The sequence below is a fragment of the Neomonachus schauinslandi genome, chromosome 13 (assembly GCF_002201575.2).
Source record: "Neomonachus schauinslandi chromosome 13, ASM220157v2, whole genome shotgun sequence".
NCBI lineage: Eukaryota > Metazoa > Chordata > Mammalia > Carnivora > Phocidae > Neomonachus > Neomonachus schauinslandi.
The window spans coordinates 57688549-57704009 of NC_058415.1; the positions used below are offsets into that span (position 1 = coordinate 57688549).

At 39.6% G+C, this 15461-nt stretch overlaps 1 protein-coding gene across 1 annotated transcript in view; it reads left to right on the forward strand.

The window, feature by feature from the left end:
• The window catches only part of LOC110581735 (phospholipid-transporting ATPase FetA-like), a 110543-nt gene that overhangs the window by 57954 nt on the left and 37128 nt on the right, over window positions 1-15461 (forward strand). Inside the window, exons 11-13 of the mRNA XM_021691636.2 lie at window positions 31-113; window positions 1057-1215; window positions 3412-3500. Coding sequence (XP_021547311.2) covers window positions 31-113; window positions 1057-1215; window positions 3412-3500 — 331 coding nt within the window. The remainder of the gene's footprint in view (window positions 1-30; window positions 114-1056; window positions 1216-3411; window positions 3501-15461) is intronic.

The following is a 15461-nucleotide window of genomic DNA, read 5'->3' on the forward strand; positions in this document are numbered from 1 at the left end:
GCTCTGGTGACTCTGTGCCCTTTGCCTTAGTGAAACCAACCTGAAAGTGAAGCAGGCCATCTCAGTTACCAGTGACCTGGAAGATAACCTCGGGCTACTGTCTGCCTTTGATGGTGAGTTAGGAAGTAGGTTTGCCCACAAACATGTTTATCAGTAGAGGACTGGTTAAATAGGGGGGTGGGAGGATGGGTTAGCCCGGTGGTGGGTATTAAGGAGGGCACGTATTGCATGGAGCACTGGGTGTTATACGCAAACAATGAATCATGGAACACTGCATCTAAAACTAACGATGTAATGTATGGTGACTAACATAACAATAAAAAATTTAAAAAAAAACAAGTACATGTATAGGAAACTTGGAAGGATGTACTTCAAAAGATTAATAGCACTTACCTCTAGGCAATTTTACTTTCTCCTTTCTCCTCTTAGTATTGTTTTTTTTTTTTTAAAGATTTTATTTATTTATTTGAGAGAGAATGAGGGAGAGCACATGAGAGGGGGGAGGGTCAGAGGGAGAAGCAGACCCCCCGCCGAGCAGGGAGCCCGATGCGGGACTCGATCCCGGGACTCCAGGATCATGACCTGAGCCGAAGGCAGTCGCTTAACCAACTGAGCCACCCAGGCGCCCCCCTCCTCTTAGTATTGTATATGTATTTACAAAGGACATATTTTACTTTAGTAATCAGGAAAAAAACCAAATTATTTCCATTTTGAAAAAAATACGAAATTTGCTTTAAGTTAAGTAGTTTTTTAATTTCTTCAGATTCAGAGCTCATATGATCTGGCAGTACTGATGGTGAAAAGTTATCATGTGGGTTTTTATCTCTCTGGATGACCCATGTCACATACAGAATTACTCTCCTTTAATGTTCAGAAACCTTTGTCTGCCTTTTTAAAAGGAGCTGGTGAGAAATAGGCAGCAGCTGAGAGAGGATAGGAAAAAGAAGTGTATGTATTTTGAAAGAGGGATGTTCTTTCCTCTTTTCTGTTAAGCCTCCTGTTAGGAAAGGCCTAAGATTGCAGAGCCAGGACTCTTACTCCTTCATTTTTCTTCAGGAAAAGTGAGGTGTGAGTCTCCCAATAACAAGTTGGACAAATTCACAGGAATACTGAATTATAAGGGAAAAAACTACATCCTGGACCATGACAAGCTGCTACTCCGAGGCTGCATCATCAGGAATACAGATTGGTGCTATGGCTTGGTGATTTATACCGGTATGTCTCCTGAGAGTCACAGTCAGGCCCCCAATCTGCTAGATTCCATTCATGATCAATTTATGGGTACTCAGTTTCCAGGATGTAGATAGGCCACCCAGATATACATACACCATGGCTTTGAGACAGACAGAAAGGGAAGTAGATAGATGGATAGATGGATGGATGGAAGATTTAAGAAAAACCTTTCTTCTTAGAAAAAAAAAAAAAAAAGACATTTTTCCCAGAGCAAGAAGTCTTTGTGGTCCAAGACCACAGGGCACTTATGAGTCTTCCCAGTCATATCTGGACACAGGAGAAGGTATACGTATCGAAAGAGTACCCATGGAATTAACATGTGAGAGGGGGAACATCTGAAAGGGGAGTATATATATGTATATATATATGGGGATTACTCCCAGGAGAGAACACACACAGTGCTCACTATGGAGAAGATTATAAAATGTGAGAGATTCATGCCACAGTGAAGGCACATGGGAATCATTAGCAGTGGCCCCTCTTGAGACATCATTTAGAACCGTAATCCCTTATGCTTAGTGAAGGTTTTTTGGGGGGGTTATGATGTGTTTGGGAAGATGGAAGAAGCTTCTATACCACGCTTTGCCCTTGGTGACAATGGGCATTGATGACAACAACCATAGCAAGAGGATGGGGAACACTGAAGAAAGCATCAAGGAAGATTTACCACGGTGAATACTATTCAGCTCAGAGCTCCCCTTCTCAAGAATTCACCCTAGACATGGGGATCTTAGATGCCTCACTTCTATGGGAAATAATGAGATCCAAACCCTAGAGAGAAGCTTAAGAGTCCAGGGAGGCCTTGGTGGAAACTTTTTCATCAGTTCTTGAACTATAGTGACAGCTTCTAAGCTGACTAATCCCAAACCCAAAAGATTTGAAGTACACTTATTTTCTTCACTGTACTTCAGCAGCTACCCCTACACATTGCCTTTCAGAAAAAGCTCATTTTTCAGGAAAGGGTTTCTCTCTAAAGCAATGGCAGTGAGGTTGCCAACCAGCACAAATTTAGCTAAGGTTGCTCTCTGACTCTTGGTTTACATGGTAGTGAAATCTTTTGGGGCTTTGGGAAACTTAGAGCAGAAGAGAACTGATACCCTTAAGAGCATCTTGAAGTATTCAGTGCAGAATTTAGTTGCTATTCCTGCTACATGATGCCCAGGTTCTACCATGATCTCCACATCCTTCTTGAAATGTGAGTTAGAGTCATTCTTTCTAAGGACCCTTTGAAGATTCTGTCCCTTGTAGCTTCCAGGCTCTGAGACAAACTTCTCATGACTTCAGGCCCTTCGTGAAATGCCTTAGAAGGAAAGAATAGTATAGTTTATGCCCTGTATTCTCAGTGTCTGCCCACATTATCAGGGAAGTTCCACCTCCCTCATGTGTAAACATTAATGAAATTCCTTCATTAGAGTGCATGTAAGAATAACAATCAGGTGGTAAAAACCAGAGAAATTGCTACTTACACTTTCTTCTAAACCTCTTACATTTTCTCTGCAACCATATTTCTGGTCAGTAATACCCAACTCTAGTCCCATTGGCCACTAAAAACTCTTTACTTCTACTTACCATCTGCCCTGTTGTGAAGAAATACAGTCTGTCTCTCAGCCCCAGAAAAGCCCAGCTTCCACCTCAGAAGAAATCACTGCTATTGCCTTTTCCCACTTAGAAACTTGAAATAGAATCTGGCCCAGCAGAGGGTTTCCTCAAAAGAAGGTGGAGATCTCTTTATCAAAAAATCTCTTTTCTAAGCTAAATAAATCAGATGATGATGAGAAAGAAGCTTGTGGCTACTAGTGTTGAATTACTATATTGTACACCTGAAATTAATATAACACTGCTTGTTAACTTACTGGGATTAAAATTAAAACTTAAAAAAAAAAAAGAAAGCTTGTGGCTCCTATTCTGACTTATCTGTGGAAGATTAGACAGTCTAAGGTGCTGCAAAAAGAGAGGTCAGCATCAATGTACTTTGCAGAAATACTTGGGATTATCCTTAGAAATAAAATGTGTATTTTTTTTAGTTATTGGCACCAACTACGAGCCTTTCTCCAGAGCTTTATCCCCTGGCACTGGTGAGAGGTTTGATTAGGTGATCATAAAGGTGTATTTCAATCCATTTTCAATCCTCTGAGTGTATTCAATGATTCTAAGAGCTGGTCTCCCTGTTTCACTTAGGGCCAGACACCAAATTAATGCAGAACTGTGGAAAGTCTACCTTTAAGCGGACACACATGGACCATCTCTTGAATGTCCTTGTGCTCTGGGTAAGTTAAAGACATTTTTTTCTTCTTTACAAATAGACATGCTTTTCTCCCTTCCGTGGCTGTAGCTGGCATTTCCGACCTGGAATTTAGTTGTTTGAAAAACTCATGGTACGCTGTTTACTAAAGCCAGAAGCAGAAAAGAACAGAGCTGATTGACAAGGGAGTCTCTCTCTAGTTTACACCTCTGTTGTAGAGGACAGTCACAGTTTAAGATTTCATGCTCTGATTAGTGATACTGGGATGGATCAAGGACCCGGCTTTAGAAACTGACCATTTTTATTTCCTCATAGCCTGTTTTACTCATGAGCACTTTAGTAAAACATTACTTAGACTAATAGAACACCTTACTTACACTGGATGATTTTCAAACTGTTTCCTTAGAGGAGTCTAAGGTCGGCCACAGGGGGAATAGAAAAGATCAAGTGAGTTTTATTCTGGCCCCATCATTCTGATGTTCTTACTTCAAGAAGAGCATCTTGACATTTGTCTGTTCTGTAAGATTTCAGTTGGAAAAAAGAGATTCTGCTGCTAAGAAATGAAATTTGAAAAGCACACAATAGACGGTAATAGCTTTGATAATAGAAGTTTAAACTGAAGATTTATTTCCATGCTATCCTATACAGAATCTTCTTCTTGTTAGATGTAGACTTGTTTGCACAACTAAGCAATTTCAGTGGTGCCTATACTTAATTCAATGACTTCATTTTTATTTTTACTCTATTGCTTAGACTCTGAAAATTTTAAAGTGCCTTTTCTTTCTGTATATCTCTCATTAATATCTGAATTATAAACTGCCTCATCTCCCTTATTAATTATGGGAAATATCACTGTTCTTTTTTTTTAAAGATTTTATTTATTCATTTGAGAGAGAGAGAGGCAGAGAGAGCACAAGCAGGGAGAGAGGCAGAGGGAGAGGGAGAAGGAGACTCCTCGCTGAGCTGGGAGCCCAACGTGGGGCTCGATTCCAGGACCTGGAGATCATGACTTGAGCCAAAGGCAGGTGCTCAACCATCTGAGCCACCCAGGTGCCCTGGAAATATCACTGTTTCTTTCCTAAATCCTCTGGATTTAGGAAATGGGGTTTTAGAAAATTAGGAAAGTTCATTCAGCTTTGAGACTAGAAGCTGGTATCCACTCTTTCTACTACTGTCTGCGTAGCTTTCAGCAACTGAAACAAAGTAACATTTCCTGGTTTCTTAATGAGGAAGACAATCACATTTGAGAATTCAGGGAGGTGACATAGGTAAATATGCCTCTGACAGTATTGGGAACATATATCATTAGGCACTAAGTTAGGTCATTTAGCCTAGGCTTATTTTCAAAACAGAATGTCTCCCATGTGCCCAGGAAGGTTCACCTACTTAGTGAAGGTCAGTGACAACACTTGACATCTGTTAGAGTGATTTCATCATTCACTTACTGGAGCCTCACTACATCCATGACAATAAACAAGTCATGAAATATTTCCTCATTTGACAAATATGCAAACTGAGACACAATAAAGATAAATATCATAAGTAAAATCCTACAAAAAAATAATGGCAAAGACATTATAATAATAATGTCCTACAAAAAATTGTAGGACAATATAAAATAAATAATAAACAATAAATCCTACCAAAAATAATGGCAATGACTCATCAATTCATATTTATTGAGAATCTATTATGTGCCCAGATGTGCCTGATGTTGTGAGAATCATCAAGATGTATATGATCTGGGTGCAGCCCCCAAGTGTATAAAGGGGGCAGGGCAGCAATATGTGTCACATGCTTTACATATATCATTTTATTTAATTATCACATCTATCCATCTAGGCATAACTTTTCAGAGTCAGTGCTCTTTCTGCTATACTTGCTGTCTCCTGGGGGGACAAAATTAAAACACATGACAAGTCCTGTTTAAAAGGCAGATTGGCCAACATATGAAGAAATTAAAAAACTAAAAAGAAAATCCCACAAGCTTCCAGAGAAGAATAGAAGGTCATATACCAGGATCAAAAATTAGAATAGCATTAGACTTCTCAACAGCAACAGCAGAAGGTAAACCTCAATGCCTTCAAAAGTGTGTGAAAAAAAAAAAAGTGTGTGAGAAAATTATTTGTAGCCTATAATTCTAAATCTAGTGAAACTATCAATAAAATTCAAGTATAAAGAAATATCCGTATGCATAAAGACTCAAAAAAATTTATTCATCATGTCTCCCCTCTTAGGAAGCTCCTAGTGTGTATACTTAGACAAAACAAGAAAGTAAACTAAGAAAGAAGATTACAGAAGCCAGGAAACAAGGGGACAAGTGAAAGGAAGTCCTAGAAAGATCGCTGAATAGCAGGCCTAGAGAACTCCAGTGCAGATTAGAGCAGGAACATAGAGGTACCTGCAGCGGGGTCTCCAGAGAGAGAATGTAGTTCTCTGCTCAGGTTCTCACAAGACAGAGGCAACAGAGAGTCAGTGCAAATGCTGGGGGCAGCTAAGCTGGCAGAGTAGTTGCTATAAATTCCTGTATTTCTATGGTTATTCATGCAATCTTTGTATGAAATATTATCTGGGGTACTGTGTTCACTTTTGGGCATCCAGTTTAAGAAGAACACTGAGAAGCTTAATGAAATGACTATAAAGAAGTACAAACAGGGGACGCCTGGGTGGCTCAGTCATTAAGCGTTAAGATCCCAGGGTTCTGGGATAGAGTCCCGCATGGGGCTCCCTGCTCAGCGGGAAGCCGGCTTCTCCCTCTCCCACTCCCCCTGCTTGTGTTCCCTTTCTCGCTGTGTCTCTCTCTCTGTCAAATAAATAAATAAAATCTTAAAAAAAAAAAAAAAAAAGAAGTACAAACAGGAAATAAATACCTAACAGCCCTGACAGAGGATGAACCAGCAGCAGACCCAAGATGTTGATGAGTTTTTGGAAGGCAGAAAATAGATAGATTATATTGATAGATAAACTAGAGTAGTGAAAGCTTCAGTGCAAATGCATTCTTCTTGGTAGAGCTCAGTAATAGCTCCAAGCTAGCATCAGCAGGTATGGAGAGCAGAAATGGTAGGTGGGAAAACAATTAGGATAATTAATTTTAAAACTGCCCATGAAACAACATGGGCAACAATTTTTTGGCCCTCTGTACCACCCTGCCACCCCTATAGCATGCATATAACAATAGCAAATGTATTTGCTTTCCAGTCTCAAACAAGAGAGCTGCTTTCTAAAGAAATTTAACCACCTTTTTCAGAGGGCTAGGGCTTCTAATGTTGGTGTCATCACTTCAGTGTAAAACCCATTTTATTTTAGTTTATTTATTTTTTTTAAAGATTTTATTTATTTGAGAGAGAGAATGAGATAGAGAGAGAGCGTGAGACGGGGGAGGGTCAGAGGGAGAAGCAGACTCCCCGCCGAGCAGGGAGCCCGACGCGGGACTCGATCCCGGGACTCCGGGATCATGACCTGAGCCGAAGGCAGCCGCTTGACCAACTGAGCCACCCAGGCGCCCAAACCCATTTTATTTTAAATTTAAGGAGCAGGGCACCTGGGTGGCTCAGTTGGTTGAGTGTTGGACTGGTGATTTTGGCTCAGGTCATGATCTCATGGGTCCTGGGATCAAGCCCTGCATCAGGCTCCTCCAGCCCCGCATCAGGCTCCGCACTTAGCGGGGAGTCCGCTTGGGATTCTCTCTCTCTCCCCTTGATCCTCCCCAAAGCATTCACGGGCACTCTCTCTTCCTCTCTCAAATAAATAACATAACATAACTTAGTTAGTTAGTTAGTTAGTTAGTTAGTTAGTTAGTTAGTTAGTTAGTTATGGGGCTCAAATGTGCTTGCATGCTCCTTGTGCACCTGAAGGTGAGATCTGTCAAATAACACATACTGCCTACCCACACAGAATGCATGCTCCCATGTTCCCCTTCAGGAGAGCGGCCTATTGGGGAAACAAAATTAACGAAAGGAAACCAAACCAACGTATAATGATTAAACTACTCTTTTACTCATATTTTTAAGTGGACTAGAGGGAAACCAGGAACACAAAAGAGGAGGATGAGGATGAATAGAATAACTGGACCCTGGAAAAAACATAATTCAGGGAAGAGAAAAGAACTTCCAAAAATTCTTATTACTATTCTTAGAAGACACAATTGCATAAATAAAGTAAGAATAGGGTTGCTAAAAATGGAAAAAGAAAAAAGCAATCTAAGAGCAACAGAAAAGAATTTCGGGAAGTAAAGATAGCTGAAATTTAAAAAGCCAATAAAGGTGCGCCTGGGTGGCTCAGTCGTTAAGCGTCTGCCTTCGGCTCAGGTCATGATCCCAGGGTCCTGGGATCGAGCCCCACATCAGGCTCCTGGGATTGAGCCCCACATCAGGCTCCCTGCTCAGCGGGAAGCCTGCTTCTCCCTCTCCCACTCCCCCTGCTTGTGTTCCCTCTCTTGCTATCTCTCTCTCTCTGTCAAATAAATAAAATATTTTTAAAAATAAAATAAAAAGCCAATAAAAGGGCTGAAATAAAGACTTAAAGAACTCTCTAATAAAAAGATAGATAAAATATATGAGATAAATACTTCTTTTTAATAGAGAACCAAACCAGGAGCCCCCAAATTCAACTACTAGGAGTATCAGGAAGAGAAAATGGAGGGGACGACATTGTCAAAGAAATAATAGAAGAATATTTCCTAGAATTCAAGAAGGATATGAGTTTCAGATCTAAATCATCCAATAAGCATCATGAATTTTAGAGCTTCAAGGGTATAGAGAAGTCCCTCAAAATTTTCACAGGGATAAGAATAAGATATGAACAGAAAATATTGAGAATTAGGTTGGCACCAGATTTCTTACCCACACAACTGGGTCCTAGAAATTAGTAGGGTCATCCCTTCAAAGTTCTTAGTGAAAGTTATTTTGACCTAGAAATCTATACCCAGGAAAACTACAAATCAAGTGAAAAAGCAAACTTGTTCCTATCTTTTTTTTTTTTTTAAAGATTTTATTTATTTATTTGAGACAGAGAGAATGAGAGAGACAGAGAGCACATGAGAGGGGGAAGGGTCAGAGGGAGAAGCAGGCTCCCTGCCGAGCAGGGAGCCCGATGCGGGACTCGATCCCGGGACTCCAGGATCATGACCTGAGCCGAAGGCAGTCGCTTAACCAACTGAGCCACCCAGGCGCCCCAAACTTGTTCCTATCTTAAGACCTTTACCCTTGCTGTCAAGGCGTGCCCCAGGTCTTTGCATGGCTTGCTTCTTGTTCATCATTCAATGCCACCTTTTCAAAGCAGCCTCTTTTCTGTATAAAGTAGCCACCCCCACCAAGACCTTCTTTATTCTGTTAACCTGTTTTATTTTCATCACAGCACTAGTTAAATTATATATATATATATTTTTTTTCTTACCTCTTGGCCACTTACCTCCACAGCAGTGTAAACTCTTTGAGATTAAGGACATTGTCTTTTTTTTTTTTTACCACTTTATCTTCAGTCCCTAGGACTATGCCTGATACATAACAGAGCTTTACTATTATTTGTTGAGTTAGTGAAAAAAAGTGAATGAATATCTGAGCTACCAAATTATGAACCTCTAAGGTAGAAATTAGGTCATATTCATCTCTATATTCTTGGAAGTGCCTTGCACAAAATAATGCTCAAGAAATATCTTTTGAATGGTTTTTAAATGAGGAAATGTTCTTGAATTAGCTAGGTTCTTATCAGCACTGTAGTTTTGTTTATATGGTATTTTTTGCCAGGACATTGTTAATGTAGTTAGATGTAATGCACTCTCATTTCTTGAAGCTGCAGCACAAATCTTTCCTGGTTTAAACACTTCATTTTTCTGCATTTTTGGAAATGTTTCTTAGGGGAAAATCTGGCAGATATAAGAAGCATGTTTAGCAAAGCTGCTTTCTGACAAGCCCACAGCTGAGCTGGAGTTTGATCCCCTCTCTCTCCCCAGTGATCAGAGCTCACAGCGAACCCTATTCTATTAAGTAAGAGTGTGTCTGTTGGGCAAAGAAACAGAGTGTTTGAAATTTGAGTGGTATATACTTTTGTGGTAAGGAACAATGAAAAGCACAGATGTGAAGGTCAAAGGACCCAGGAGTACTTTCTTTTTACAGGCTGCCTATGAAGCCTGGGAGCTCCCCTGTGACAGTGACAGCCTTAGTAGTTCTCTGTGGGTTTTGTCAACAGTGACAAAATTGAGTATCTCTTTGAGCATTTATTGGTACCACTTTTTGCAAAATGGAAGGCTGTTTGCTCTTCTTGGGTCTGACTGGCTCTGATAATAAACAAGCAACCTGGGAGTTTGTAGCCACAACCAATTTCTTATTTGTTTCTTAGGGTAGAAAAGAAGCAAGGTGAAGCTTTAGCGACTATGTACCAATAAACTCCATCACAATAAGAGACATAGAACATCTGCAAGGGCTTAGAAAGCCTTGGGATGGCAGGGAAGTTCTGGGAATGAGCAAAGAGCAGACTGTGTCCTGACCCTGCAGGCCTCACATTGAGGGGGACGCCCTGACCTAGGGGATTTGGTCTGATAGAGGTAATTTTCCTTTCTGGTGGCTTAATCTGAGCAGAAAGATCTGGTCCTGGGGGACTCATAGTCTAACAGTAGAGGCAGGACACATCACTGGAAATCATGGGTAATTCTCAGTTATCCAGGCAACAGAGATGGAGCAGGTTGAAGGTCTGTAATATTTTCCCACAGCTTTGAAATAAGTAATTTATTTTAATAATTTATCACAAATAAATAAATTATAAATACATTTCTGTTTATAAATAAAAATTTATTCTAATCATTTTACCTTCCCCATTTTTTCCCACTGGAGCTGATGAAATAGGGCCTGGAAAAGGGGCAGGTAGAAGAATATGGACCCCAATTTAATGCTGGCCACATAGACTATCCAAAAAGGAAGGCAGGATCAATGGAATTCATTGAGGTTTGATCTGAATAATGAGGATAGCCTTGCTTTCACATGGCTCATTGAAGAGAAGGATAAAGAAATGGGAATAAGATTGAGAAAAAAGGGTTTTATGGCCCCAGAGAGACCATCACAAAGAGCTGAACTAGTCAGTATGAATCTGCATTTGTCTAGAAATAAAAGCAGGTTTTACTGTTTTTTCTCAATCCTCCTTTGTTTTGTTCTCCCCCATCCCGTTACTCACTCAATACTCAAACCTTAAATATTGAATGATACTAAGGATTTATTTTTAATTTTTTAAGTGATAAAGGTATTATGGTTATATGTTTAAATAATAGCCTTTAAAGGTATATATTAAACAGTTTACAGATAAGATTATTTAATGTGAGAAATTTGCTTCAAAGGGGAAGGGGGGCACCTGGGTGACTCAGTCGTTAAGCCTCTGCCTTCAGCTCAGGTCATGATCCCAGGGTCTTGGGATCGACCAAGACCCTAGGATCTTAAAAAAAATGTGGGGGGAGGAAGCGGGGGTTTAGATGAAATAAGACTGGCCATGAATTGAGAGTTGTTGAAACTGAGTGATGGGTACATAGGGATTCATTATACTATTTATATAACTTAATATGTGTTTGAAATTTTTCATGATAAAAAGTTTTCTAAACTCTCATTTTTTAAAATTTGTTTATTTGACAGAGAGACACAGCGAGAGAGGGAACACAAGCAGGGGGAGTGGGAGAGGGAGAAGCAGGCTTCCCGCGGAGCAGGGAGCCCGATGCAGGGCTCAATCCCAGGACTCTGGGATCATGACCTGAACTGAAGGCAGACGCTTAACGACTGAGTCACCCAGGTGCCTCTAAAATCTCATTTTTTGTGAATGGTCTCAGTTAGACCTACTCCTCCTGCCTTTTATACTCTTGTCTTCAAACACTTTCCCGTCAAAAACAAACACACACTTTTCCCATCAGTGATTCAAAGATTAGAATTCCAATCATTTAGCAGTGGGGATGTGTTGCTTTGAGCTAGTCACACTTTGTGACAAAGGGCACAGGTGTGAAAACCACTGAGTAGACTTAGAAGTAGTTCAACAGTAACATCATATCTGTCTGCTCCAGAGGTATGTGGGCATATAATGTAAGTGGAACATAAAATTGTACAACCACTTTGGAAAGCATTTGTCAGTTTCCTAAAAAGTTAAATATAAATTTACTGTAGGATCCAGCAATTCCACTTCTAGATATTTACTAAGGAAATGAAAGCATATATCCATGCAAAATCTTGTACATATGTGTTTGGTGCAGCTGTTTGCAATAGCCATAAACTGGAAAAACTCAAAAGTCCAACAAATTAGTAAACAGATTGTGCAGTATCCATACAATAAAATACTACTCAGCAATAAAAGTAAATAATCATCAGTAGATGCAAAAACATAACTGAATCCCAAAATAATCATGCTGGACAAAAGAAGCCCATCAAAAAAAGAGCATATACTATATGAATCCATTCATATAAAATTTTTCGGTATTTTATTTTTTTCATCTTTAAGATATAATTGACGTATAACATTGTATACATTTAAGGTGTACCATACAGTGTTTTGATATATGTATATATATGTATATATCAAATATATAGTGAAATGATTACCACAATAAGGATAGTTAACACATCCATCACCTCACAGAGTTACAGTTCTTTTGTTAGTTTGGTGGTAAGAACTTTTAAGATCTCCTCTCTCAGTGACTTCCAATATACAATACAGGATTCTTAGGCATAGTCACCATGCTGTTCATTACATCTCCAGAACTTAATTATCTTATAACTGGAACTTTGTACTATTTGACCACCTTCACCCCACTCCTCTTCACCTCTTCACCTATCCTTGGCCCCTGGCAACCACCAATCTGCTGTCTGTTTTTAGGAGGTTTTGTTTTTGTTTTAGATTCCACATATAGAGTATCAGAGTATTTGTCTTTCTCTGACTTATTTCACTTAGCATAATGCCATCAAGGTTCATCCATGTTGTCACAAATAGCAGAATTTTCTTCTTTTTTATGGCTGACTAATATTCCTGTGTGTGTGTGTCTGTGTGTCTGTGTGTGTGTGTATCACATTTTCTTTATCCATTCACCTGTCAGTAGACACTTAGGTGATTTCCATGTCTTGGTGTTGTAAATAATGGCGCAGTGAACATGGGGGTACGGATAACTCCTCAAGATAGTGATTTTATTTCCTTCAGATATATACTCAGAAGTGGAATTACTAGATCATATGGTAGTTCTAGTTTTAATTTTCTCAGGAACATCCATACTGTTTTCATAGTGGCTAAACTAATTTACCTTCCCACCAACAGTTTACGTTTTCCCTAGTACTTGTTTTTCTTTTTTTTTTTTTTTTATTACAGCCATTCTAACATTTTTTGATTATAGCCTTTTTTTTATTATGTTATGTTAATCACCATACATTACATCATTAGTTTTTGATGTAGTGTTCCATGATTCATTGTTTGCATATAACACCCAGTGCTCCATGCAGAACGTGCCCTCCTCAATACCCACCACCAGGCTAACCCATCCTCCCACCCCCTCTCCCCTCTAGAACTCTCAGTTTGTTTTTCAGAGTCCATCATCTCTCATGGTTCGTCTCCCCCTCCGATTTCCCTCCCTTCATTCTTCCCCTCCTGCTATCTTCTTCTTTTTTTTTTTTTAACATATGTATTATTTGCTTCAGAGGTACAGGTCTGTGATTCATCAGTCTTACACAATTCACAGCGCTCACCATAGCACATACCCTCCCCAATGTCTATCACCCAGCCATCCCATCCCTCCCACCCCCCACCACTCCAGCAACCCTCAGTTTGTTTCCTGAGATTAAGAATTCCTCATGTCAGTGAGGTCATATGATACATGTCTTTCTCTGATTGACTTATTTCGCTCAGCAAAATACCTCCAGTTCCATCCACGTCATTGCAGATGGCAAGATTTCATTCTTTTTGATGGCTGCATAATATTCCATTGTGTATATATACCACATCTTCTTTATCCATTCATCTATTGATGGACATCTTGGCTCTTTCCACAATTTGGTTATTGTGGACATTGCTGCTATAAACATTGGGGTGCATGTATGCCTTCAGATCCCTACATTTGTATCTTTGGGGTAAATACCCAGTAGTGCAATTGCTGGATCGTATGGTAGCTCTATTTTCAACTTTTTGAAGAACCTCCATACTGTTTTCCAGAGTGGCTGCACCAGCTTGCATTCCCACCAACAGTGTAGGAGAGTTTCCCTTTCTCCGCATCCCCGCCAACATCTGTCATTTCCTGACTTGTTAATTTTAGCCATTCTGACTGGTGTGAGGTGATATCTCACTGAGGTTTTGATTTGGATTTACCTGATGCCGAGCGATGTTGAGCACTTTTTCATGTGTCTGTTGGCCGTTTGGATGTCTTCTTTGGAAAAATGTCTGTTCATGTCTTCTGCCCATTTCTTGATTGGATCATTTGTTCTTTGGGTGTTGAGTTTAAGAAGTTCTTTATAGATTTTGGATACTAGCCCATTATCTGATATGTCATTTGCAAATATCTTCTCCCATTCTGTCGGTTGTCTTTTGGTTTTGTTGACTGTTTCTTTTGCTGTGCAAAAGCTTTTTATCTTGATGAGGTCCCAATAGTTCATTTTTGCCCTTGCTTCCCTTGCTTTTGGCAATGTTTCTAGGAGGAAGTTGCTGTGGCTGAGGTCAAAGAGGTTGCTGCCTGTGTTCTCCTTTAGGATGTTGATGGACTCCTGTCTCACATTTAGATCTTTCAACCATTTTGAGTCTATTTTTGTGTGTGGTGTAAGGAAATGGTTCAGTTTCATTCTTCTGCATGTGGCTGTCCAATTTTCCCAACACCATTTGTTGAAGAGACTGTCTTTTTTCCACTGGACATTCTTTCCTGCTTTGTCGAAGATGAGTTGACCATAGAGCTGAGGGTCCATTTCTGGGCTCTCTATTCTGTTCCATTGATCTATGTGTCTGTTTTTGTGCCAGTACCATACTGTCTTGATGATGACAGCTTTGTAATAGAGCTTGAAGTCCGGAATTGTGATGCCGCCAACTTTGCTTTTCTTTTTCAACATTCCTCTGGCTATTTGAGGTCTTTTCTGGTTCCATACAAATTTTAGGATTCTTTGTTCCATTTCTTTGAAAAAAGTGGATGGTGTTTTGATGGGGATTGCATTGAATGTGTAGATTGCTCTAGGTAGCATAGACATTTTCACAATATTTGTTCTTCCAATCCATGAGCATGGAACGTTTTTCCATGTCTTTGTGTCTTCCTCAGTTTCTTTCATGAGTATTTTATAGTTTCCTGAGTACAGATTCTTTGCCTCTTTGTTTAGATTTATTCCTAGGTATCTTATGGTTTTGGGTGCAATTGTAAATGGGATCAACTCCTTAATTTCTCTTTTGTCTGTCTTCTTGTTGGTGTATAGGAATGCCACTGATTTCTGTGCCTTGATTTTATATCCTGCCACTTTACTCAATTCCTGTATGAGTTCTAGCAGTTTTGGGGTGGAGTCTTTTGGGTTTTCCACATAAAGTATCATATCATCTGCAAACAGTGAGAGTTTGACCTTCTTCTTTGCCAGTTTGGATGCCTTTTATTTCTTTTTGTTCTCTTATTGCTGTGGCTAGGACTTCTAATACTATGTTGAATAGCAGTGGTGATAGTGGACGTCCCTGCCATGTTCCTGACCTTAGGGGGAAAGCTCTCAGGTTTTCCCCATTGAGAATGATATTCGCTGTGGGTTTTTCATAGATGGCTTTTATGTTATTGAGGTATGTACCCTCTATGCCTATACTCTGAAGAGTTTTGATCAAGAAAGGTTGCTGTACTTTTGTCAAATGCTTTTCCTGCATCTATTGAGAGGATCATATGGTTATTGTTCATTCTTTTATTAATGTATTGTATTACATTGATTGATTTGCAGATGTTGAACCAAACTTGCAGCCCAGGGATAAATCCACTTGGTCATGGTGAATAATCCTTTTAATGTACTGTTGGATCCTATTGGCTAGTATTTTG